General features: G+C 55.4%; 2 protein-coding genes across 11 annotated transcripts in view; one reads left to right on the top strand and one right to left on the bottom strand.

Annotated features, from left to right (window-relative positions):
- PDE4A (phosphodiesterase 4A) overlaps positions 1–24,863 on the bottom strand; it is a 64,122-nt gene that overhangs the window by 35,312 nt on the left and 3,947 nt on the right. For 2 of the 8 annotated variants that reach the window (XM_016934988.4, XM_063801166.1), the window contains exons 2-3: positions 16,944–17,050; positions 16,065–16,270 (exon numbers count right to left, since the gene is read on the bottom strand). In XM_016934988.4, the coding sequence (XP_016790477.1) occupies positions 16,065–16,270; positions 16,944–16,991 (254 nt within the window). In that variant the 5' untranslated portion in view covers positions 16,992–17,050. Of the gene's footprint in view, positions 1–1,397; positions 1,701–2,886; positions 3,248–12,844; positions 13,462–16,064; positions 16,271–16,943; positions 17,064–24,863 lie in introns of those variants that run through there. The other 6 variants (XM_063801163.1, XM_016934987.4, XM_063801165.1 and 3 more) reach the window with 6 other exon arrangements.
- CDC37 (cell division cycle 37, HSP90 cochaperone) overlaps positions 13,506–24,863 on the top strand; it is a 28,980-nt gene continuing 17,622 nt past the window's right edge. Inside the window, exons 1-2 of one of the 3 annotated variants that reach the window (XM_063801171.1) lie at positions 13,506–13,882; positions 14,331–14,467. The gene's annotated coding sequence lies outside the window, so the exon portion shown is untranslated. Of the gene's footprint in view, positions 13,883–13,946; positions 14,468–24,863 lie in introns of those variants that run through there. The other 2 variants (XM_063801169.1, XM_063801172.1) reach the window with 2 other exon arrangements.

The following is a 24,863-nucleotide window of genomic DNA, read 5'->3' as shown; positions in this document are numbered from 1 at the left end:
GTGAGCCACCACACCCGGCCTAGAATGTGGATTTGAACCCAGGCAGCTGAGCTACAAAGCTGCGTCGAGTGTCTTCCCGCGGGGCGCACAGGGCAGGCAGGCCTGGTGTCTCCCCCGGCTCCCCGTGCTTTTCCACCTGACTCACTTGTAGGTGGTGCCAGGCAGCCTTTATGGAAAGGCCTGGCATTTGCTTTGTGAAGGTCACACGGAGGTTGAAGGCGGGTGCTGGTGTGTGTCTCCCAGGCAGGCGTGTAGTGCCAGGTGACACAGCTCTTTGGGGGGCTGAGTATGTAAGAGACTGGGGGAGAGGGAGGTCTGTGTGCCCCCTGGCATCGCACATAGACATCTCTGTGGCATTGCACATCTGCCTGTGTGAGCAGGGGCTGGGTGCTCATGGGTGCCTGTGTGCATCTCTGTGTCTTTATCTGTGTATTTCTGAGTCTGGGTGACTTTATGAGACCGTGTCGCACTGATACTGTGACAGTCCCTGACCCCTGTGTGGGCATGGGGTGCGTTCCTGTGTGTATCTGGTGCAGGTGGGAGTACAGCATGCAGGAACATGTGTGGGCCCTGGGTGTGTATTTTGGTGAGAATGTGTCTCACCAAAATACAATGTCCCCCACTGTGGAGGAACGCAGTGTAGACGAGGATGTGCGAGGGATGGGCCAGGGTTGCTGTGGTCTGTGTGTCACCTGTGTGTGGCCATGAGTCAACTGCAGGGTCCTCTTGGTGCAGCCAGGAGACCCACACCTAGTACGGTAAACACCAGGTGACCCGGATTGCCCTGTGTGCGGCCCTGTGTGTGTGTCTGTGTTAGAGACCATGGAGCAGGAAAGCAAGAACAAGGCTAGAAACCCCTGAGAATTCTGAGAACTTAAAGGCCACTCACAGCCCCAGCTCAGTCCAGCCTATTCTAAACACCCTCCATGAGACCCAGAATCTCCCCTCCCCACCCCCAACCCAGCTTGGTTTTCAGCCTGGCAGCTCCAGCATGAGAGGGGGTGGGGAAGGTAAGGCTGGAGACACTGAGCCAGGCAGGGACTTAGGGATCTGGTTCTAGGCCAGTGGCCTGGGAGTGGAGCCCAGGTGACGCTGGACACCCATATTTGCAGCCAAAGTGAATGCCAGAAGCCCAGGTTTAAGGACACAAAGAGGGTGACGGGTCCTACCTTGGATAGGCAGGAATGGACCCAGCACCCACTTTGAGGGCTGCCACCTTCAAGAAGCCCTCAGTAGCACCCCAGGCCTTTAGAGCCAGGAAAGGGGGTGGGGCCCCAGCCAGATCCTGGAAGCCACTTAGGGGACTCACCCAAGTAGACTCAGCACCCCCACCCCCCCAGCACAGCCAGTGCCCTTCAGTATTAAAAGAGAGGACTGACTGGCCACGGGCCACCCACCTGACAGATCTGCCCGGAGGGTGCCGACGGGTGTCCTCATCGCTGAAGGGGAAGTGGGTCAGGGACTCGGGGCCCGTGGGGGGCAGTGCCAGGGCAGGGGGCCGGGGCCGGGCCCGGGGCGCTGCACCGGAGCGCATGGGAGCCAAGCGCCGTCGTCGGGGCGCGCATGGGGACAGCGGCAGGGCGGTGTGGCGCGCGCTGCTGGCCAGGCCCAAGGTGTCTGCGGCCTCCACTGCCGGCACCGCCTCCACGCCTCTGGTGACCCCCCCAGGGACAGCCCCGGGCGGTCCAGCGTTCCTGGGTCTGCACGGGGGAGGGGAGCGCACGGGTGCTCTGTCTGCCTCCCCCTGCAGGGGTCCTGCGGAATCGGACGCACACTCCCCCCGCCCCCCCGCCCCCCCGCCCCGTCTCCTCCCTCCTAGGCCTCTGGGGTGCCCCGGGGCTCCGGTTTCCCGGCTCCAGGCCCGCCCTCCTGCCACCGCCTCCGGCCCCGCCTTTCCCCCCTCCCCGCCCTGACGTCGAGCTGGGCCCGCTCTAGGTCTCTGATCGCCGTGCGCCCCCGGGGAAACGGGACTCGAGTGTGGGGCCGGGTGACATAAACCCAGGGGAGGGGAAGGTGCAGCTCAGCGGTGGGAAGGAGAGACAAAACAGAGACAGAAGAGACAGAAGTGGAGACAGAGACGCAGGACGCAGAGAGAGAGACCCAGAGAGAAGCAACGATTTCCCTACACACACCCTGCGGACCCCACGCGGGGCTCCCAAAGGCCCCGGCCCCTCTTCCTCTTCTGTCCCCGCCCCATTTCGTTCCTGGGGCCAGTCGCTGGGCCCGGTCCTGCCCCGCAGTGCCCTCCTTCAGTCTGTGCCTCAATTGCACGTGGAAAGTAGGTGTTAGAGGGGGAGGCTGAGGACCCGGAGAAGCCCCCAGGGCCAGCCAGTGCCCAACTCCGGGCTGCCAACTTCTGCCTCCAGGATATAAGGACATTAGAAAGCCAGACTGGATGTGGCCTCGGGGCCTGTCACTCCCAGACTTCAAGCCCCCGCAGCCCACCCCGTCTGGCCAGAAAGGGAACTTCCATTTGCCCTCCGTGGCCCGGTACTAGGAGTGACACCAAGCCTCACCGCAAGGCCACCCCCAGAGGGCATGACTGGCCCCATTTCACAGGCCAGTAGACTGAGGCTGAGAGAACTGAACACATACCCCAGGATGAACACATGACCTGGATGGCAGGTCGCCCTCACTCCTCCAAAGCGTGACCGCAGCTTCAGGTTTGCACAGGAAGTGGGAAGGATGCAACATTTATTAAACGTCTACTGCATGCCCTATCAGAGGTCTCCAGGGCAACCCTGGCGGGCAGGGATGATTTTGATCGCTGCTATGTGACAGAAGAGGAAAGTGAGGCTGGAGAGAGTGAGCCACGAACCCTAGACCCTGGAGTGCGCCAGGTGGCCAGGGGCGACTTGAACCCACGGCCACCAGCGCTGCACTTACCCAGCCCCAGCCCAAGCCTGGCGGCCCAAATCCTGGCAGCTGCGGAGAAGCCGAAGGCGTCTGCGGAAAGTTGGGGACGGGCTGGCGAAGAAAACGGGCGAGGAGGGCGGCGAACGCGGGCGGCGGGGCGCGCGCGGGGCCAGGGACTCGGGCAGGAACGCCTCGTCCTCAGCCGCCACCGCCACCGGGAAGGCCACCAGTTGCAGCTCCGGGATGCGGCCTAGGCCGCGCGGCCGCGCCATGGCGGCGGGGCGGCCCCGCCTCGGCGGGCGCTGGGGAGCTGCGCCGCCCACCCCGCGAGGCCCACGCAGGCCGCCTGCCCAGCCCCGGGCCCGCGGGCCCCACCCCGCCCTGTCGCCTCGGCCCTTCCGGCTTCGCGCTGGAGCCGCCCCCAGGGCGGGGCGGGTCTGGGGCGCCCGCACGGCTCTGGTGGGGACTCTCCCGCAGACCCCAAAGCCGCCCGCGTTGGCTCTAATGTCCTCACAATCGCCGTATGCGTCCCCACAAACACCAGGGACACCCCCAAATCTGTGGGGACACTCCTGCAAACTCCCCGTGGTGTTGACAGGCCCCACAAGCCCCAGGAGCCACCCCACAGTCTCTCAGAATCCCAAGGAGCACCCTCATTGTCCCTGAGACAACCCCACACAAGAAGTCCAGGGGTACCCCCCCAAATCCCGGGGCTTCTCAGCACAACTTAGAGGTGTTCTGAGACACCCTCATAAACCCTAGGGCACTCTCATAGCTCTCCAGATGCCCCCATAATCCTAGCAGTATTCTCACTGTTTCTGAGACATGCCACAAGCCCCAGGAGTGCCCTGAGAATCCCAGGGTGCACCCACAAATGCCAGGGATGCCCCCAAATCTCTGGGGGCACTCCCACAAACTCCCTGCCAGTGGTGCTCTGAGAGCCCAGGGAAAACCCTTCAGATCCCAGAACCCCCACCACAGTTCCTCAGATGCCCCAAAATTCCTCCAGAGCTCCTCATCATCCCCAACTCTCATCATCCCATCATGCATAGACCCTCCCTCAGTACCCCCAGAATCCCCCACACCCACAGAGCCATTTTCATAGACCGAATATAGGTTCCCACCAAATCCTAGAGTTCTCCACAGACCCCAGGAACACCTCCACAGTCCCTCAGATGTCCCTTAATCCCTGAATGGTTCTACAGCATCTCTGAGATGCCCCCACAAGTGCTGAGACCCCAAGACAACCTCGGGAATGCCTTCAGACTCAGGGGATGCCCTAGTAACCATGGAGATGCCAGCAAAATCTGGGGTGCCCCAATAGACCCCAGGGACACAACTAGATTCCTCTCCAGCTCCTAAGACAGTCTCACACCCTAGAACAGAATCCCAAGATGCACCCCACAGTCCTTGGGGACAACCTAGAATGCCACCCACAGCTTCTGAGATGTGTCTTACAACTCTTAAGACACCCCTAGAAGGCAGGTGTGGTGGCTCATGCCTGTAATCCCAGCACTTTGGGAGGTGAAGGTGGGCGGATCGCTTGAGCCCAGGAGTTCGAGACCAGCCCGGGTGACATGGCGAGATCCCATCTCTACAAAAGATGACAAAAATTAGCAGGGCATAGTGGGATGAGCCTGTGGTCCCAGCTACTTTGGAGGCTGAGGTGGGAAGATTACCTGAGCCAAGAGGTTGAGGTTGCAGTGAGTTATGAAGGTGCCACTGCACCATCTTGAGACAGTGAGACCCTGTCTCACGAAAAAAAAGAGAAAAGAGGGTGAATCTCTATTTTCTTTTCTTTTCTTTCTTTCCTTCCTCTCTTTCTTTCTCTTTCTTTCTTCCTTCCTTCTTTCCTTTCCTTTCCTTTCCCCTCCGTCCCTCTCTCTCTTTCTTTTCCTTTTCTCCTTCCTTTCCTTATTTTCCTTCCTTCCTTCCATTTCTTCCTTCCTTCCTTTCCTTTCCTTTCCTTTCTCCTTCCTCCCTTTCCCCCTTTCTCTCTTTCTTTCTTTCTTTTTCAACAGTCTCGCACTGTCACCCAGACTGGAGTGCAGTGGCACGATCTTGGCTCACTGCAACCTCTGCTTGCTAGGTTCAAAGGATTCTCGTGCCTCAGCCTCCCAAGTAGCTGGGATTACAGGCATGTGCCACAATACCTGGCGAATTTTTCTTGTATTTTTAGTAGAAATGGGGTTTCACCATGTTGGCCAGGTTGGTCTCGAATTCCTGGCCTCAAGTGATCCACCCGTGTGAGCCACCGCGCCCAACAGTGAATCTCTATTTTCGAGTCCACCTCTGTGAAATACCCTTCCTTCTCTAGTGTTGGCTCTGATGCCATGGGGCCCAGAGTGAGGAAGCCTGGGCTTGCGTGTGGCCTCTGGCACTTCTTAGCCATTTGATCTCGGGCTAGTCACTTCATTTCATTGAGCCTCAGTTTTCCCAGTTGTAAAATGGGTATAATACTACCACTCACCCCATGGATGGACACATAAAAAGCTCAGAAAAGTGTCTGAACCTAGTAAGCACTCAATATGAGCTACAGTTATTATCAGTATTTGACAAATATTTACTGAAGGCTTATAATATGCAAATCACTATACTAGCCAGAGGGTATAGATGATGATGATAATGACGATGATGGTGATGATAGCAACTAACCCTTTAGAAAGCTTCCTGTGCATCCAGTGCCTCTAGCTATGATCTCTCTCTCTCTCTCTCTCTCTCTCTTTTGAGACAGGATCTCACTCTGTCATCGAGGCTGGAGTACAGTGGCACGATCATAGCTCACTGCAGTCTCAACTTCCTGCGGTCAAGTGATCCTTCAACCTCAGCTTCCTGAGCAGCTAAGTAGCTGAGTAGCATGTGCGCCACCATGCCCGACTAATTTTTTGTACTTTTTCTAGAGATGGGGTTTTCCTATGTTGCCCAGGCTGGTCTTGAGCTCCTGGACTCAAGTGATCTGCCTGCCTTGGCCTCCCAAAGTGCTGGGATTACAGGCGTGAGCCACCACACTTGGTCTTATGATCTCATTTAATCCTCACAAAATACCCACCAGACACCTACCAGGTGATATTCTTTTTTTTTTTTTTTTGACAGGGTCTCACTCAGTCACCCAGACTGCAGTGCAAGTGACATGATATTGGCTCACTGCAACCTCCACCTCCCAGGCTCAAGTGATCCGCCTCCCTCTCAGCCTCCCAAAGTGTGTTGGGCATGAGCCACTATACCTGTCCCAGAAATGCATTTTTGTTCACCGACCAGTTAAGGTTTCAACGCCCTTAGCTTCCCTGAATTGTTTTGCCAGTTCGTCAGATCAGCCCTTGGGAATACGGTTTTTACTGGGCCCATTTCAGAGACGGGGAAGCCAAGGCCCAGAGAGGAGTGACTTGGCCAGGGTCTCCCAATCTAGAAAGATCAGAGCTGGATTATGGACCCAGCTGTCTGGCTTCAGAGACAGGAATTTTAGCCATGAGGCTACACAAGCCCTTTATGGATGAGTTTCCTTCCAGCCCAATGATGCTTGTCCCGTCCTAGGAAGCCAGATGTAAACTGAGGCCTAAAGCCAACCTTGATCATGGCCTAATGGTCTATGAGCCCTTACATGAGCTGCCTGTCACCTCGCTCCCTCCTTTTTTTCCACTGCCTCCTCGCTCACTCTGCCTCAGACACACTTGCCTCCAATGTATCAGACACACTCCCACCACAGGACCTCTGCACTGGCTCTTCCCTCTGGTTGGCACCCTCTTCCATCAGACACCCATGTAGCAACCTCCCTCTTTTGTTTTTTGTTAGATGGAGTCTTGCTCTGTCACCCAGACTGAAGTGCACTGGCATGGTCTTGGCTCACTGCAACCTCCACTTCCTGGGTTCAAGCAGTTCTCCTGCCTCAGCCTCCTGAGTAGCTGGGATTACAGGCACTTGCCACTGCACCCAGCTAATTTTTGTATTTTTAGTAGAGATGGAGTTTCAACATCCTGGCCAGACTGGTCTTGAACTCGTGACCTCGTGATCCACCTGCCTCGGCCTCCCAAAGTGCTGGGATTACAGGTGTGAGCCAACTGCGCCCGGCCCTTACCTCCCTCATTTTATTTGGGTCTTTGTTCAAATGTCACCTCCTCAGAGAGGCCTTCCCTGACCTCAGGATCCCTCTTTTTTTCATATCCTATGTGTGACCATCTTGAATTATCATACAGCTTTACTTGCTATTTCTTTTTTTTTTTTTTGAGACGGAGTCTGGCTTTGTCACCCAGGCTGGAGTGAAGTGGCGCAATCTCGGCTCACTGCAACCTCCGCCTCCTGGGTTCATGCAATCCTCCTCCCACCTCAGCCTCCCAAGTAGCTGGGATTGCAGGCGCGCGCCCAGCTAATTTTTGTATTTTTAGTAGAGACAGGGTTTTGCCAGGTTTTGGCCAGGCTGGTCTCGAACTCCTGGCCTCAAGTGATCCACCTGCCTTGGCCTCCCAAAGTGCTGGGATTACAGGCCTCAGCCACCGCACCCGGCCCTTTACTTGCTATTTCTGCTTCACCCTCTAGTCTGACAATTTCAGGGCAGCAGGGAATGTGTCTATGGCAAGGGTGTGCAATCTTTTGGCATCCCTGGGCCACACTGAAAGACGAATAATTGTCTTGGGCCACACATAAAATACACTAACACTAACAATAGCTAATGAGAAGAAAAAAAAAAAAGAATCTCATTGTTTTAAGAAAGTTTACGAATTTGTGTTGGGCCGAATTCAATGCCATCCTGGGCCACGGGTTGGACAAACTTGGTCTACAGCATTCTCAGCCACAGTTCTGAAGGCGCTCAGTGTTTGTGGAATGAACGAATCTGCTAGAAATAAGGAGACGGAGGCTCTGACAGGTGAAGGTCACACAGCGAGTCCAGGACAAAAGCTGGATTTACTTCTTTTATTTTTTTCTTTTTGTAGAGATAGGGTCTCACTATGTTGCCCAGGCTGGTCTCAAACTCCTAGCCTCAGGCAATCCTCCCACGTCAGCCTCCCAAAGTGCTGGGTGTGAGCCACCTCGCCTGGCCAAAAGCGGATTTGAACTCTTTTCTTTCCTTCCTTCCCTCCTTCCTTTTTTTTTTTTTTTTTTTGACAGGGTCTCAGTCTCTCGCCCAGACTGGAGTGCAGTGGCCCAATCTCGGCTCACCGCAACCTCCGCCTTCCAGGCTCAACCAATTCTCCTGCCTCAGCCTCACCAGTAGCTGGGATTACAGGCATGCACCACTACCACCCGGCTAATTTTTGTATTTTTAGTAGAGACGGGGTTTCACCATGTTGGCCAGACTGGTCTCAATCTCCTGACCTCAAATAATCCACCCGCCTCAGCCTCCCAAAGTGCTGGGATTACAGGCATGAGCCACCGCGCCCAGCCAGATTTGAACTCTTTCATACTCCACAATGAAAAGAGTGGGCTCAGATGCCCTCACAATTCTGTTCTCACCCTGCCAGACTGTGGCTCTCCCAGGTCCAAAGCCCCAGTTTTCCTAAAGTCATAAGAGCCTGCAGTCAATCTGTTACCAATGAAATATGGGGCACCCTCCCCACCAGCCGGGTTTGCGGTTTGGGGGACGCCCCCTTTCTCTCTGCTGATGTCATTTGAGGAAGTACTTTCTCAGAACACCAGCTCCTGGCTGCCCAGCACCTACGTCAAACATATCAGCCTCACCACAGCCCTGGGGGTGGACAGTTCTTATTTTTCAGCCCCGTTTGACTGATGAGGAAACTGAGGCTCCGAGAGGCACAAACACTGACCCCAAGTCACACAGCGAGTCAGCGGGCAGGGCTGCCATGTGAATGTTACCCAGAGGTCTGCAGTGGAGCAGATCTGTTTTTTGTTTTTTGTTTTTTTTTTTGAGACAGGGTCTCGCTCTGCTGCCAGGCTGGAGTGCAGTGGTGCCATCTCGACTCACTGCAACCTCTGCCTCCCGGGTTCAAGCGATTCTCCTGCCTCAGCCTCCCGAGTAGCTAGGATTACAGACGTGTGCCACCATACCCGGCTAATTTTTTTATTTTTAGTAGAAACAGGGTTTCACCATGTTGGCCAGGATGATCTTGAACTCCTGACCTCATTCGTGATCCGCCCACCTCGGTCTCCCAAAGTGCTCAGATTACAGAGCCACCGCGCCTGGCCGAGATCTGGTTTTTAACTCCTATTCTCACCTTCCTCGCTGTGTGACCTTGGGCAAGTCCCATGGTCTCTGTTTCCCGGGCAGGAAGCGCAGAGCCAAGAATGCTGGGGTTCACCGGCCTGCCGGGCAAGCGCGCAGAGGCGGGACGGGAACTCCACGGCTGCAACTTTTCGGCCAGGTTCCTCCCTGTCCTCCAGACGACAGTCCCCGCATCGTGTGGCAGGGGCTGGCGCATGGGGAAAGCGGCCTGGTCCCAAGCCCGGGAGGGCGAGGACCCCACACGCAGCCTGCGGTCAGCCGGCCTGGCGCCCGCTCTCCAGGACGCTCAATAAGCATAAAATAATAATACTGGGCGCCGCGACGGTGGCGGCGACTTTGCTTTGCTCCGGGACTGGCGGCGTCCCTGGAGCAGGTCCGCGCTCGGAGCGCACACCCAGGCTGTGCCTTCCTCGTCGTCAGGCAGAGGGCGCGCGGGGAGACCCGCTCCCAACCCACATCCAGGGACTTGGGAGCGCCAGGGACAAGGGGAAGGCGAGGACCCAAGTGGAGACAGAGACCAGCGACCAGACGGAGACCCCAGCTCGGCTGCCTCCACCTGCTCCTGGGGCCACACTGTGCCCCCACCTCGATGGGGAAGTTTTAGGGCCCAGGGAAGGGGGACGCAGGGTCCGTATGTTGGCCCCGTCCCCAGTTCAGACAGCTCCCCACCCCCACCACCAAAGTCCTCCTCTTCCTCCCTCTCCATCTGCCTCTTGACAGATCGTGGCTGTGCCGTGACTCAGCCGTCTCATACATCTTCAGGTCTGGAGGGGAGGTTTGGATGACATCTCCGGTTGGGGGTGGGCAGTGCCCTCTCTCTGGGGATTCCTTTGACCCAAATCGGGGAGCTCGCCGGACTCCTTTTGCAGTAGCTGGATGAACTCCAGTGTGGGGAGCACTGAATCCTGTATGTGCCCTGGTGAAAACCCCCTTTTTGAAGAAATGCCTGTTCTAAGCATTGAGGTTGCCATCAGACACCTTCCTCCTTTTCCCTGGGAATGGGGGAGGACCCTGGCACTGATGCCAGCTACAGCCCACCCATCAGTCCCAGCTTTGGACCTCAGCACAGACACTGAAGGGTGCACAGGCCCAGAGTGAAACAGAAACCCGAGTCTACGTGGGGATGTGGTTAAGGTTCCTGTTTTTTTCTACTCACCCTGGAGAAATGGGATCCACCCAGGTCCCCCCTCCTTAGTCCAGGTCCCTGAATGGAGATCTACTGATTATGTTAAGTCCTTTACACACATCTCCAAGCTCACAGAACCCTCAAAGTGACCCCCACATGGCAGTGCCAACAACAGCCCCACTCTACAGACTGGAAAATTAAGGCTCAGAGAGGGCAAGACACTTATACAAAGATGCACAGGAATTGGGCGGACCTGCGTTGCAATTCCAGCTCCCCCATCTCCTGGTTGTGTGAGTTTGGGTGAGAAAGAGAAAAGGTTTAGCTGGGTGCAGTGTCTCATGCCTGTAATCCCAGCACTTTGGGAGGCTGAGGGGTGGGCAGATCACCTGAGGTCAGGAGTTCGAGACCAGCCTGGCCAACATGGTGAAACCCCATCTCTACTAAAAATTCAAAAATTAGTCAGGTGTGGTGGTGGGCGCCTGTAATCCCAGCTACTCCGGAGGCTGAGGCAGGAGAATCACTTGAATCCGGAAGGCAGAGGTTGCAGTGAGCTGAGATCACGCCACTGCACTCCAGCCTGGGTGACAGAGGAGACTTCGTCAAAAAAAAAAAAAAAGAGAGAAAGGGTTTTGTCTCTGGGCTCCAGTTTCTCCATATGCCAGCAGGAATACCCTGCTGGAATACCCAGGGCACTGGGGATGAGGATGCATATGGAAAAGTCCCTGGCATGGAGCCGGAGGGTGAGCCATTGCGAGATGGATACCCACCAAAATAATGATGATTATCACCACTCAGCCACTGTCCCCTAAGACTCAGTGCCCCAGAGACCAGGCTAGGCGGAGTCCCTGGAGCCTTGCAAAGAAATGGGGCCTGGAACCTACTTCACTTCACCCACCCCTTGGTGTCTTAGGACAGTGACATGTGCCAGTTTGGCCCCCTGCCCCAGTTTTAGCATTTTCTGTTGATTCCAACTTTCTCTTCCTTCAGCCTCTCTCCAGTTCCCTTTGGGAAATGTCAGCCCATGTATGCTGGGCCCGTGACACTTGCTTCCTGGTGGGTACAAGGGTGCAGGGGGACTAGGGCTGGGGGGTGACCAGAACAGAGGTGGGGGTGGCCTGGAGGGCTGCAATGACTGCTGAAGACCCCCAAAGAGACTTAGGAAGAGTAGGGCTACATCTTAGAGAGGCCTCACTCAGGAGCTCCAGGGATAAGCAGCCCAAATCTGACCGTCTTGGTGATATCCCCAGCAGTGGGGCATCCAGGTAGAGCACACGGGCAAAGCTGTCAGTTGCACACATCGCTGGAGCACAAGCAATCAGACCCTGGAGCACCATCAGAGCAGGAACAATAACTAAGAACACCAGGTGGTTAGAGGACACCAGTTCTTAGGATACACCAGGCAGAGGGAACACAGACCACATGTCAGAGCACCGACGCTCAGACGTGAGCACCTGGTGAAGACTAACACACAGCCACTGTGTTTCAATCACAGTGTCCAAGGAGCACAGACTGTTCCACGAACTCAATCACATTGTTCCCCAAGTGTAAACACCCCAGTGCCACAATCACTGCATGCCAGAAATGACCGTCACAATCACATTGTCCCTAGACCACCAACACCATTGCACAATCACTGTCCTAGGAGCAGAAAACAGTCACTCTATCCCAATCACTGCATCCCATGAGGCCACAGTCACCCTGTGACAGTCACAGCATTCTTGGAGCACACACAGTCACTGTCGCAAACCCTGTCCCAGAAACACACAGTCACACTACCCTGGAAATACACAGTCACACTGTCACAATTACACTGTCCCTGGAGGACACATAGTCATTGTGTCACCATCACAAGACCCCAGAAGCTCACACAGAGCACACAACTGAGGTAGCCACAGCTGGTCATACCCGGACAGCTGGAGCAAACGGAGGTCAGTCGGAGGATACCCTCAGAGGAGACCAAGCTCAACACACACGCATCCTCACTATGCTGTCACCTCTGCAGTCGGGGACTCCTTCCCTCTGTGCTGGGACTGCGCCCCCCCTCCACTGTTTCCTGCCTCTGAACAGCTACTTAACGCTAACACTCTTGCCCTGAGAGGGGAACTCCAATCTAACGCAAGGCTCCCAAAACAGTGCTCCCCCAAGAGGCACCCTCTGGATTTCTGACCCCAGCTGCTGCAGGAGGAGTCCACTAACATCCCCGCAATAGAGTCCTCCATCCCCTAGAAGGACCCTGAGAACACCCCACCCTGAAGTAAAGATCCTGGTCCTAGCAGGCACCCCCTTATGGAGTGCTCCAAGAGTACCCCAAACACTGCGAATCTAGCCCTCAGTATAGTGCCCCCAGGAAGGTCCCTCCAAGTGGTTCTCAGCTTAGCAGCTGTTCTGCACTGTCACCAAGAATACAGACCCCTAAATGTGCAGCCCCCTTCCCCAACCCAGACCTCGTTAACACCACGCGTAGCGTGGCGCCCCCTAAATGGACCCCAGGATGGGCTTCAGCAGGAAGCCTCCCGTAGAGCGCACAACCAGGGGCCAGGTCCTAGACGCCCCCGCAGCCGAATTCCCTCCGCCCCCGCCAGCCAAACCGACCCCACCCGCATCCTAGCGCCCCCTGCGGCCGGCAGCTCGAGTTGCCTCCTCCCTGCGCGCCCATCCGTTCCGCGCGTATCCGCCGCGGGGAGTCTTACCGCCTGCTGCTGCCTCCGCCCGCGCCGCCGCTGCCGGTGCCAGTGCCATGGAAGGACGAGGGCCAGGACATGCGGGTCGTGCGCAGGCCGGGCCGGTCGCTGGTGTCCATGGCATCGGCGCGCTCTATGGGCCGGTGCGGCTGCCGCTCCGGCTCGGCGCGCTCCGCGCTGTCGGAGTAGCCGCGCTGCTGGATACGGATGGGGGTCCGAGGCTGCCGCCACAGGTGCTGGGGGGGAGGCTTCAGGGTGGCCTGGCCCTCCCGGGGCCCGGGCAGTGACAGAGACAGGCTCCTTTCCGAGGGGACGGTCGGGGGTTCCATGGCGCCGGCCCCCACTTGCGCCCCGGGGGGCCCTGGCCCTTCCAACCTACACCCCGCTCAGCTGCGCGCAAGCCAGCGAGCCCAGGGCCCCGCGGGTGCGCCCGGCCGCGGTAGGGCCATGGCGCCCCGGGGACAGACCCGGGGGCGCTGCGGGCCAATCGCCCCCGGGCCGGGCTCTGCAGCTTCCTTTCGGCGCCTGGAGCTCTGCTCAGTGCCGGGCGGCGCTCTCCGCGCTCCGCGCTCCGCGTTCCGCGCCCCGCTCGGCGCCAGCCCCGGCTCCTCCGCGCCGTCCCGCCCCTCCCCGCCCCCCGCCCGCCGCGGCTGTCAGCGCCGCCCCCCTCCTCCTCCGTCCGGGCCAGCGGGGGGCAGCTACCTAAGGAGGGGGGCCCTTCCCGCCCACGCAGATCCCCGCTCCGGGCTGGGAGGGGGCGCTGGAACTCGTCTGTCTTCAAAGCACCCTGCTTGGCCGCGGCGCGCACAGGCACGAAGGAGTTAAACGGTTAATCCGATCTGGAAGCAGACACCGGACTGGTTGCCAGAGTGTCAGTCAGTCGGTCCATCATGGCGAGGGCGGAGTCCGGTGCTGGCGTGTCCTCGCCGCTACCCCTGGCCGGGGGTAGTTTTTGAGGAGTGGTCCTAGTGCCACCGGCGCGGTGCCTGCAGCGGGCGGCGGCAGAGTGTGTGGGATCTCCTGTCTGTGCGTCGGAGGATAGTGATGGTGCGGGCCCGGGGCGGGATGTGCGCGCACGTGGCCTCTTCCGAGGGTTGTCTGTGTTTTCAGTGTCGGCTGGAAGTGTGTGTGCGCACGTGGTTGGCTGCTGTTGTCTGCCCGTTTCTCTGGATTTGGCTGTGTGTATAACTGTGTGTGTCTGTGGGTGAAGGATGTGTGCGCACATGTGCTACCTATTTGGAGGATGTGCATCCCTACGTGGTCTTTTTCAGGTGGCCTGGGGACTGTGAATGTGTTCTCAAGCGCTTGGATGCGTTTGTGGTCGGTGTGTGCTTGCGGAGTTGTGCACGCGATTCGGCCTCTGTCGTCTGACTGTAGTGTCGGAGGGCGTCTATGTATGTTAGTGTGTGCGTGTGCGTGAGTGTATGTGTGTGGTCGGCCTGGGGCCTCTGGGGTGTTTCTGGGGTGTGTCCCATTGGTTCCCTTGTGGCTCCAGGAAGACACCCTGTGGCGGATACCGCAGCTGCCGGCCCACCGCTCTATACATCGCTGCCTCTTCTAAAGCGCTTCTGCGAGAGGTAAACTGAGGAAGGTCCCAGGTAGCCGCGGAGCGCACCCCCGTGCCCTTTTCAGGCGAGTAAACAGGCGAGCCTCCTCCCTGCGGCCCCCGCCAGCAGAGCCCCCCTTCCGGCACCTAAATCGGGAGTCGCCGTGACTCACGCTCCCGCCTCCCCCAGCGCCGCGCCGAGCGAGCAAGCAGAGAGCGAGCGGGATCCGAGTGCGCCCCCATCCCCCTCAACCCCCCCTAAGGATGGCTGCTGGGCGGGGGGAGTGCACGCGCCCGCGTGTCCCACTGCCCACCCCCCACGCCGATAAGAGCTCGAACGCGAAACTGCTCTGCTGCGCGACCCGGGGACCAGACCCCTGCCCCCGTGCGCCCCCTGTCACGGGCTCCCCAGGGCACGCGATGCCGTCTGCCACCGCCCTCCCCCCGCGCCCTTCTCCTTATTTGAAAAAAAAAAAAAAAAAAAAAAAGACTGCCGGTCTTCAACCCCCACAGCCACTTTTCTCCCCGCCAGAGGGGGCTCCCGGCGTGGGCGAACGCCGAGCAAAAACCGGCCCCCCCATCAGCAGCCGCCGGGTATTCCAAGGGCCAAAACTGTGTTCCCCACTTCTCTCAGGAACACCCCCCCCCCCATTACACACTCAAAACGGCTTCTAGGGAATTTGCAGGGGCTGTGAGTTCTCCCCAGATCATATTTGAGAGTCCTGGGCTGGGCCAAATTCTTGGCGGGGGTATGCTGTAACGTTGGTTAGAGATCTGGAAGCGGGTGGGAGTGCGTAATGTGAGGTGGGTGGGGGTGTCAGGACACAGCTGGGGTTGCAGAAGAAGGAGGAAACGAGGAGCGGTGGCCTGAGCTGGGGGATAAACTGATCTGGACCTGAGGCTAGTGGGATGGGCGTGGGGAGGTATAATTAAGCAGCTCCAGGGGCGAGAGACAGTCACTTGCTCTCCCTATCTGGAAATGAACCATTGGACCATGACGGAAACAGAGACCCTGGAACCCTCCAATTGAGTAGATGGGGGTGGGGGTGGATTGGAACTGCCGAAAGCGGTGACCAGAGGAGGGCATGGGGGCAGGGGCCGGCCAGAAGCCAGGACCAGCTCAGCTGTCTGACTTTCCAGCTCATTCTTGAACCAAGAGGGGGGTTGAGTACTCTGGGAAACTGGTTGGGTACCTGGAAGGTCCCCAGATGAGAATCAGCAGGAGGTGCTGTGTGAACCCAGAGCTCGCAGATATTTCTCACATCTCCCCAGGAGAAAGAAAAATGCTAGTCCAGACCCCTTCCAAGACTCCACCATCCCCTTCAAGGCGGAGAAGAAACCTGATCCTCCCAGGCGGGGACATGAAAGCCGGTGCACAGCCGCCTGATCAACCTGCCCCAGCTCTGTGAATATGGGAGCATCTTGGGGGCTGGAGACATGACACCCCTTTCCTCAGTCCTGCCCCTTGCTGACTCAGGCAGCTGGAAAATGAAATAAGGGGTTCCTAGAGCCTGCGAAGGTTGCCTTGGGGTAGGGGTGTCACAGCCCGCCACAGGACAAGTTGCAGCTAGTTTTGCAAACGGCAGGGAGCATGGAGATCGGGAAGGGCTGGTGGCCGGACCTAGCCCAGTTGGCACTGTGCCTCCCCAACCCACCTCCCACTCTGCTCCCTCTCCTACCTACCTGTCGTTCTCGGCCCTGGTGATGGAAATCCGCGGTGGGATCAGCAGCGGCAGGGTGGTGGGCCGTGGCGGCAGAGGGACCCCAGGGTCCGAGGGCTCAGGCTGGGCCCAGCCCAGGCCAGGACCGGACGAGAGGCGGCGGCGAGGGCGACGCAGGTCGGCCCCCAGCATGTTGGCACGGTCGGATTCGGGGGTCTCCCTCGACCTCTGGGGAGGGACAAAGTGGAATAGGGGCGTGGCCTGGCTGGGAAGCTCTGAGCCCCTCTCCCCAAGAACACCCCTACCTAGCTGTCTAAGGGAGTAGTTAACGGCGTTATAGGCTCCCCTTCACGTGTGAGCCACTCGCTGACCCCTCACACAGAGGGTGCCCTGCCATCCCTTAGGTCTGAGAGTGCCCCTTCTCAGCCATAATTTTTGTGGGGTCCCCTCTCGATGCCCCAGCCTTGGGGTCTGTCACATCTAGACATTCTGTCTCAAGTGTGAGACCTCTCTAACACATCACCTTTTTAGGGTCTCTTCCCAACCTCCACGTCTAAGAGGGCCCCTCTTGGTCTTAATGTCAATGCCCCCCTCCCATCCCTCACATCTGAGACTCTCAAGACCTCACCACCCCTAGCGCCCCCTCCCACCTCCTCGCCAAAATCCTCTCCTCATTTGAGAAGCCTCTGCCTGCTGTCCCTGGGCCGGCTGAGAGCCTCTTAATCAGGGCAGCAGGAGAAAAAATGGAATCAAGGGGGTAAACTGAGGCACGAGGGGACCAAACTCCTCACAGCTTGGAGGTAGTGAAGCCACGTTCAGGAAATAGCCGTGGTCACTAGAGGGCGCTAGTCTCCCCCCAGGGGCGAAGCCCCGCCCCTAGCCCAAGCCCCTCCTCTCGCACCTCGTCCCCGGTCCCTGCCACGGACAGGGCACTGCGACTCCTCTTCATCTCGCCAACCTAGCGCGCCGTTGGGACTGCGGTGGCCATGTCGGCAGGGCCAGGGCCTCCTGCAAGACCAAGCTAAACGCATCTGCCATCAGTGCCCCAGGGCTCCCCCTGCCGGTCGGGCCCAGAACCCGCCCCCGCCACTTGCCTATTGCCTCTCCTGGGGCGTGACGTCAGCGGACTGACGCACCACCAATGTGGTGACGTCGCCCCCGTTGCCAGGGCGACAGCTGACGCACGGCTGGGCTCCTGACGGCGTCAATGCCGGGGTTGGCCACTGGGGGGCCGAGAGCCTCCGGGCCCGGGTCGCCCCAGCCCCCACCCTTCCTCCCGCGGGGGCTTCCCCGGCTCGGGGATCCCGCAGAAAAAACTGGGAGCTCCCAGAGCTGGCCGCGTGCGGCGCGTGGTCCGAGCCGGGGGCCGGAGGAAGCGTCTCCTCCGAGCTGTTGGGCTTTTAAGCCTTAAACCCGAAATAGCTCCGATGTGCGGGGGCCGGGCGCAGAGAGACGGCGGCTTGGGCACAGATGGGGGACGCACAGGCAGAGGCGCGTGGAGACAGACAGGGACGTGTGGAAATAGAAACAGACAGACAGGGACACAGACGCCGTTCCCGAAGACGGGTGCGCTCTGCAGCCACCGATCCTTGTCTGAAATGCTTGGGGGAGGGAGAGGCTGGCTTACTTTACCTTGGCACCCAGGCGCTGAAGATTATTGCTGTGCGGCCATGGGTCAGTGTCTTAAACTCTGTGAGCCTCAGTTTCTTTTCTGTGAAATGGAATGATATTCCCTACAGGGTCCATGTGAGAATGAAATGAGATCAAACCATATTGAACAGAATAGTGTCTGGCACTCAGTAAATGTTTAATAAATGGTAACATCTGACCCTGTGGGAGCCTGTTAGAACTCGATTCAGATCATGATCTTCCTCTACTCAGAGCCCTAATAGCTCTTACCTCACTCAGAGGAAAAGTCAAAGTCCTCGCGTGGCCCACACAGTCCTGCTAGATAACGCCCAGTCACCTTCCTGCCCTCAGCTCCAGCCACACTGGTCTAGCTGTTTCTGGACACAGCAAGCATGCTGGTGCCTCAGGCCCTTTGCACTTTCAGTTCTGTCCACCTGGAACTCTTCCCCCAAATATCCGCAGGTTGGCCAGATGCGGTGGCTCAGGCCTGTAATCCTAGCACTATGGAAGGCCAAAGCAGGTGGATCACTTGAGGTCAGGAGTTCGAGACCAGCCTGGCCAACATGGTGAAACCCCATCTCTACTAAAAATACAAAAATCAGCCGTGCGTGGTGGCAGGCGCCTGTAGTTCCACCTACTTGGGAGGGTGAGGCAGGAGACTCGCTTGAGCCTGGGAGGTGGAGGTTGCAGTGAGCCGAGATCGGGCCACTGCACTCCAGCCTGGGCAACAGATCGAGACTCCATCTCAAAAAAAAAAAAAAAAAAAAAAAAAAAATCCGCAGGTCCCTTACCTCTTTTAGGTCTTTGCTTATATCTCATCCTTTCAGGCATTTCTTTCTTTCTTACCCCACCCCCACTTAAAATTATAATACAACCTCCTAGGACTTCTGGTCCCCCTTTTCCCGCTCTTCCCCCCTCATACCACACTATGTAATTTATTTATTACATTTATTGTCTGTGTCTCCTCACACCGGAATATTAGCTGCAGGAGGGCACGAAAACTTTGTTTAATTATTATGTTAACAATAATGTAGTATTATTCTTTACTATCTCCTGAGTGTCCTGAACAGAATCCGGAACATAATAGGCTTTTAATAACCTGTTCAATGTCAGGTTATTATTGAGAGCCTGATAGTGTAATGTTCCTAACAGTTCTACTGTGTACTAGCTGGTTTATCCCCTACTTTGGTTCTTTTGTTTCTATTTTTTAAATAGAGACTGGGGTCTCACTATGTTACCCAGGCTGGTCTCAAACTCCTGAGCTCAAACTAAAGCTCAAACTCAAAGTGCTGGAATTACAGGTGTGAGCCATCACACCCAGCCTAGTTCTTATTTCTTTATTTTTTTAAATATTTTTATTTATTTATTTATTTATTTGAGACAGGGTCTCACTCTGTTGCCCAGGCTGGAGTGCAGTGGCACCATTGCACAGCTCACTGCAGCCTCGATCTCCCAGGCTCAGGCTATCCTCCCACCTCAGCCTCCAGAGTAGCAGCTGGTACTACAGGCACGCGCCATCATGCCTGGCTAATTTTTGTTTTTGTTGTTTTGTAGAGATGGGGTCTTGCCATGTTGCCCAGGCTGGTCTCAAACTCCTGGACTAAAGTGCTCGTCACACCTCAGCCTCCCAAAGTGCTGGGATTACATGAACCCATGTTCATGCTGGGCATGAACCACTATGCTCAGTCTGGTTCTTATTTCTTTTTCTTGCCTTATTGCCTTAGCTAGCACTTCAGTTCAATGTAAATTAATGGAAACTAATGTAAACATCATTTCTTCAACCTAGCCTTTAGCACCTGGTGGGCCCTCAACAGACATTTGTTGAACAAATGGATGAATGTATAAAGATAGCTTAGGCCAGGCACGGTGGCTCACGCCTGTAATCCCAGCACTTTGGGAGGTCAGGAGATCGAGACCATCCTGGCTAACACGGTGAAACCCCACCTCTAGTAAAAATACAAAAAATTAGCCGGGCCCGGGGGGCGGGTGCCTGTAGTCCCAGCTGCTCGGGAGGCTGAGGCAGGAGAATGGTGTGAACCCGGGAGGCAGAGCTTGCAGTGAGCTGAGATCACGCTACTGCACTGCAGCCTGGGTGACCTGGGTGACAGAGCGAGACTCCGTCTCAAAAAAAAAAAAAAAAAGATAGCTTAAAGGTCACCTCCATTTTTCAGCCAGACTGCCCCAGTCCATGTTCTGGGCCCCCACTGCAGGTTTTCCTACCCCCATTAAAGCACTCACCACTCTGATTGTAACCTGTATTCTCCAGCAAACAGAGCAAGAAATGGTACCCATTCATTGTGGCCCTCAGCCTCGACCTCCTGGGCTAAAGCAGTCCTGCCACCTCAGCCTCCTGAGTAGCTGGGATTACAGGCACACACCACCATGCCCAGCTAATTTTTGTTTTTTGGGTTTTTGTTTGTTTGTTGTTTTGTTTGTTTTTTTGAGACAGAATCTTGCACTGTCGCCCGAGCTGAAGTGCAATGGCACAATCTCGGCTCACTGCAACCTCTGCCTCCCGGGTTCAAGTGATTCTCCTGCCTCAGCCTCCTGAGTAGCTGGGATTACAGGCACCTGCCACCATGCCTGGCTAATTTTTTGTATTTTTAATAGAGACGGGGTTTCACTATGTTGGTCAGGCTGATTTCAAATTCCTGACCTCGTGATCCACCTGCCTTGGCCTCCCAAAGTGCTAGAATTACAGGCGTGAGCCACCACGCCTGGCCTTAATTTTCGTATTTTTTGTAGTGATAGAGTTTCACCATGTTGCCTAGGCTGGTCTGGAACTCCTGGGCTCAAGCAAACCTCCCACCTCGACCTCCCAAAGTGCTGGGATTACAAGCATGGGCCACCATGCCTGGCCTAAAAAGTAAACATGTTTTAATAAAAAAAAAAAAAAAAGAGAGAGAGAAAGAAGCTGCAGCAAGTTACCCAGAAGAAATCTAGCTAAAATTATTGATGAAGGTGGCTACAATCAACAACAAATTGTTCAGTGTAGACAAAATAGTCTTTTTTTTTTTTTTTTTTTGAGATGGAGTGTCGCTCTGTCGCCCAGGCTGGAGTGCAGTGGCGCGATCTTGGCTCACTGCAAGCTCCACCTCCTGGGTTCACGCCATTCTCCTGCCTCAGCCTCCCAAGTAGCTGGGACTATAGGCACCTGCCACCATGCCCGGCTAATTTTTTTTTTTTTTTTTGTATTTTTAGTAAAGACAGGGTTTCACTGTGTTAGCCAGGATGGTCTCGATCTCCTGACCTCATGATCCGCCCACCTCAGCCCCCCGAAGTGCTGGGATTACAAGCGTGAGCCACAGCTCCTGGTCTATTTTTTTTTTTTTTTTTCTGAGTCAGAGTCAGGGGGATGGGAAGAGCCTGTTGCTCAGACTGGAGTGCAATGGCGAGATTGCAGCTTACTGCAACCTCCGCCTCCCAGGTCAAGCGATTCTCATGCCTCAGCCTCCGGAGTAGCTGGGATTACAGGTGCGTGCCACCACGTCTACCTAATTTTTTGTATTTTTATAGAGATGGGGTTTCACCATGTTGCCCAGTCTGGTTTCTAATTCCTAGGATTATAGGCGTGAACCACGGCGCCTGCCCAACAAAATAGTCTTCTATTGGAAGTAGATGCCAACTAGGACTTTCACCCTAGAGAGAAGTGAAGTCAATGACTGGCTTCAAAGGACAGCCTGACTCTTGTTAAGGGCTAATGCAGCTGGTGGCTTTCGGTTGAAACCAATTCTCTTTTACTATTGTGAAAATCCTGGGGACCTTTAGAATGATGTTAAGTGTACTTGGCCTCTGCGCTATAAATAGAACAACAAAGCCTGGGTGACAGCACATCTGTTTACTGAATATTTTAAGCCGACAGTTGAGACTTCCTGTGCAGAAAAAAGTTTCATTTCAAAATATGACTGCTCATTGTCAATGCAACTGGTCACCCAAGAGCTCTGATGGAGATGTACAAGATGTTTTCATGCCTGCTAACACAGCGTCCATTCTGCAGCCCACTGATCAAGGAGTACATTTGACTTTCAAGTATTATTATTATTATCTTATGTATTTATTTATTTTGAGACTGAGTCTTGCTCTGTCACTCAGGCTAGAGTGCAATGGTGCCATCTCAGCTCACTGCAACCTCTGCCTCCTGGGTTCAAGAGATTCTCCTGCTTCAGCCTCTCAAGTAGCTGGGATTACAGGTGCCCATGACCACGCTAGGCTAATTTTTGTATTTTTAGTAGAGACGGGGTTGTACCGTGTTGGCCAGGCTGGTCTTGAACTCCTGACCTCAAGTGATCCACCTGCCTCGGCCTCCCAAAGTGTTGGGATTACAGGCGTGAGCCACCACGCCCGACCTGTTCTCCTATTTTTAAAAATTGCCACAACCACCCCAACCTTCAGCAACCACCACCCTCATCAGTCAGAAGCCATCAACATTGAGGCAGGACCCTCCACCAGGAAAAAGATTATGACTTGCCGAAGGCTCAGATGATGGTTAGCTTTTCTTAGCAATACAGGTTTTTTTGTTTTTGTTTTTGGTTTTTTTTCAAACAGGGTCTCACTCTATCACTCAGGCTGGAGTACAGCGGCGTGATCTCGGCTCACTGCAATCTCCGCCTCCGGGGTTTAAGCGATTCTCCTGCCTCGGCCTCTGGAGTAGCTGGGACTACAGGCGTGCACCACCATGCCCAGCTAATTTTTGTATTTTTTGGTAGAGATGGGGTTTCACCATGTTGGCCAGGCTGGTCTCAAACCCTTGGGCTCAAGTGATCTGCCCGCCTCAGCCAAAGTGCTGGGATTATAAGCGTGAGCCACCACACCCAGGCAGCAATAAAGTTTTTAAGGTTTTTCTGTTTTGTTTTTGAGACAGGGTGTCACTCTGTTGTACAGGCTGGAGTGCAGTGCTGTGATCATAGCACACTGCAGCCTTGTCCTCCTGGGCTCAAGCTATCCTCTCACCTCAGCCTCCCAAGTAGCTGGGACCACAGGTGAGCACCAACATGCCCAGCTAATTTTTAAATTTTTTTCGTAGAAATGAGGTCTCACTATGTTGCCCAAGCTAATAAAGTATTTTAAAATTAAGGTATATGCATTGTTGTTTTAGACATAATGCTATTGCATACTTAATATACATATGGTATAGTGTCAGCATAATTTTTACATGCACTAGGAAACCAAAAATTTTTTGTATCACTTTATTGTGATACTCGCTTTATTGTGGTAGTCTAGAACTGAACTCACAGTATCTCTCAGCTCTGCCTGTATACTTTAGAGCAAATTACTCAGCCTCTCTGGCCCTCAGTTTTGTCATCTGTAAAATAGGAATAATATTCACACCCATCTGATGGGGTTGTTGTGAGGATGAAGTGAAGTAATGCATGTGAATTTATTTCTGTTCCCTTTTTTTTTTTTAAATTGAGACAGTCTCGCTCTGTTGCCAGGCTAGAGTGCAGTGGCACAATCTCAGCTCACTGCAACCTCTGCCTCCTGAGTTCAAGTGATTCTCCTGCCTCAGCCTCCCAAGTAGCTGGGACTACAGGTGCGCACCACCACACCCAGCTAATTTTTGTACTTTTAGTAGAGACGGGGTTTCACCATGTTGGCCAGGATAGTCTCAGTCTCTTGACCTCATGATCTGCCCGCCTCAGCCTCCCAAAGTGCTGGGATTACAGGCGTGAGCCACCATGTCTGGCCAACCCACCAGCCCCTTTGCTGTTCTTCAAACACCTAGAACATATTCAGACCTCAGATATCCTGATGCTTTTCCCATCCCCCTGACTCTGCTTGTGTTTTCTTTTTCTTTTTCTTTCTTTTTTTTTTTTTCTTGAGACAGAGTCTCGCTTTGTTGCCCAGGCTGGAGTGCAGTGGCGCCATCTCAGCTCACTGCAAGCTCCGCCTCCCGGGTTCACGCCATTCTGCTGCCTCAACCTCCCGGGTTCACGCCATTCTCCTGCCTCAGCCTCCCGAGTAGCTGGGACTACAAGCGCCTGCCACCACTCCCAGCTAATTTTTTGGGGTTTTTTTTAGTAGAGACGGGGTTTCACCATGTTAGCCAGGATGGTCTCGATTTCCTGACCTCGTGATCCACCCACCTCGGCCTCCCAAAGTGCTGGGATTACAGGCGTGAGTCACCGCGCCCAGCCCTGCTTGTGTTTTCTTTGCCTTAGACTTATAATTTTTTTCTTTTTTTGAGACAGAGTTTAGCTCTTGTCATCCAGGCTGGAGTGCAATGGTGTGATCTCGACTCACTGCAACCTCCGCCCCCAGGGTTCAAATGATTCTCCTGCCTCAGCCTCCTGAGTAGCTGGGATTACAGGCGCCTGCCACCACGCGCAGCTAATTTTTGCATTTTCAGTAGAGATAGGGTTTCGCCATGTTGGCCAGGCTGGTCTCAAACTCCTGGCCTCAAGCAATTCCCCTGCCTTAGCTTCTCAAAGTGTTGGGATTACAGGCGTGAGCCACTGCGCCCGGCCTATTGTTTGTAATTTTGAAGAGGAACCCTGCGTGTGCATTTTCCCTAGGTTCTGCAAATTCTGTTGCTCAAAGTCTCAAGGATTTGTGAAATGAAGAAAGCAATGAAGAAGATGATGTTGGAGGGGTCCAGCCGGCCAGGCAAGAGAGGCAGAGACATGCCCCTTACTGCTGTCAGGACACAAGTGCACATTTGCGGCAATCAGCCCTGGCTGCAGCCCAGGCGAGGGAGGCAGGGCCCAGGAGTGCTCAGGGTGGAGGGATGCCTCTAAGCCTGCCTTCTCCTTCCCTGGACAGCAGGCCGCTGGAGATGGGGGTCCAGATGGCAGCACAGGCTGCTCTGGACAGCTGGCATCAGGCTCAGGCCACGAGAGTCCTTTTCCCCCACCCATGTTGTCAGCACCGTCAGCTACCAGCCCAGCCTGGGAGCCACTGGCCTGGCCTGGCAGAGGAGAGCTGATGTCACCCAGCCCGACATCCCGCCCACTCCCCACTTCCTTCAACAGAAGGATGTGGCGATGTGCAGCAAATAACAGGGAAGTGAGAATAAAAGCCCCTGCCCACACCATGGCCCTGAATATTCACGGCTGCCCAAGCTCCATGCTCAAAGCTGACGCAGGTCTTGGAAGGATTGTGAAGGGCTCCAGGCATGTGTGCATGTGTGTGCAAATACATGCATATATGTGCATGAACTTCATACCTGGCTGTGCATGTGCAAATGGGCTGGTGG

The sequence above is a fragment of the Pan troglodytes genome, chromosome 20, assembly GCF_028858775.2.
Source record: "Pan troglodytes isolate AG18354 chromosome 20, NHGRI_mPanTro3-v2.0_pri, whole genome shotgun sequence".
NCBI classification, from domain to species: domain Eukaryota; kingdom Metazoa; phylum Chordata; class Mammalia; order Primates; family Hominidae; genus Pan; species Pan troglodytes.
Note: the sequence above shows the minus strand (reverse complement) of the source record. Positions and strands in the feature narration are given on the sequence as shown.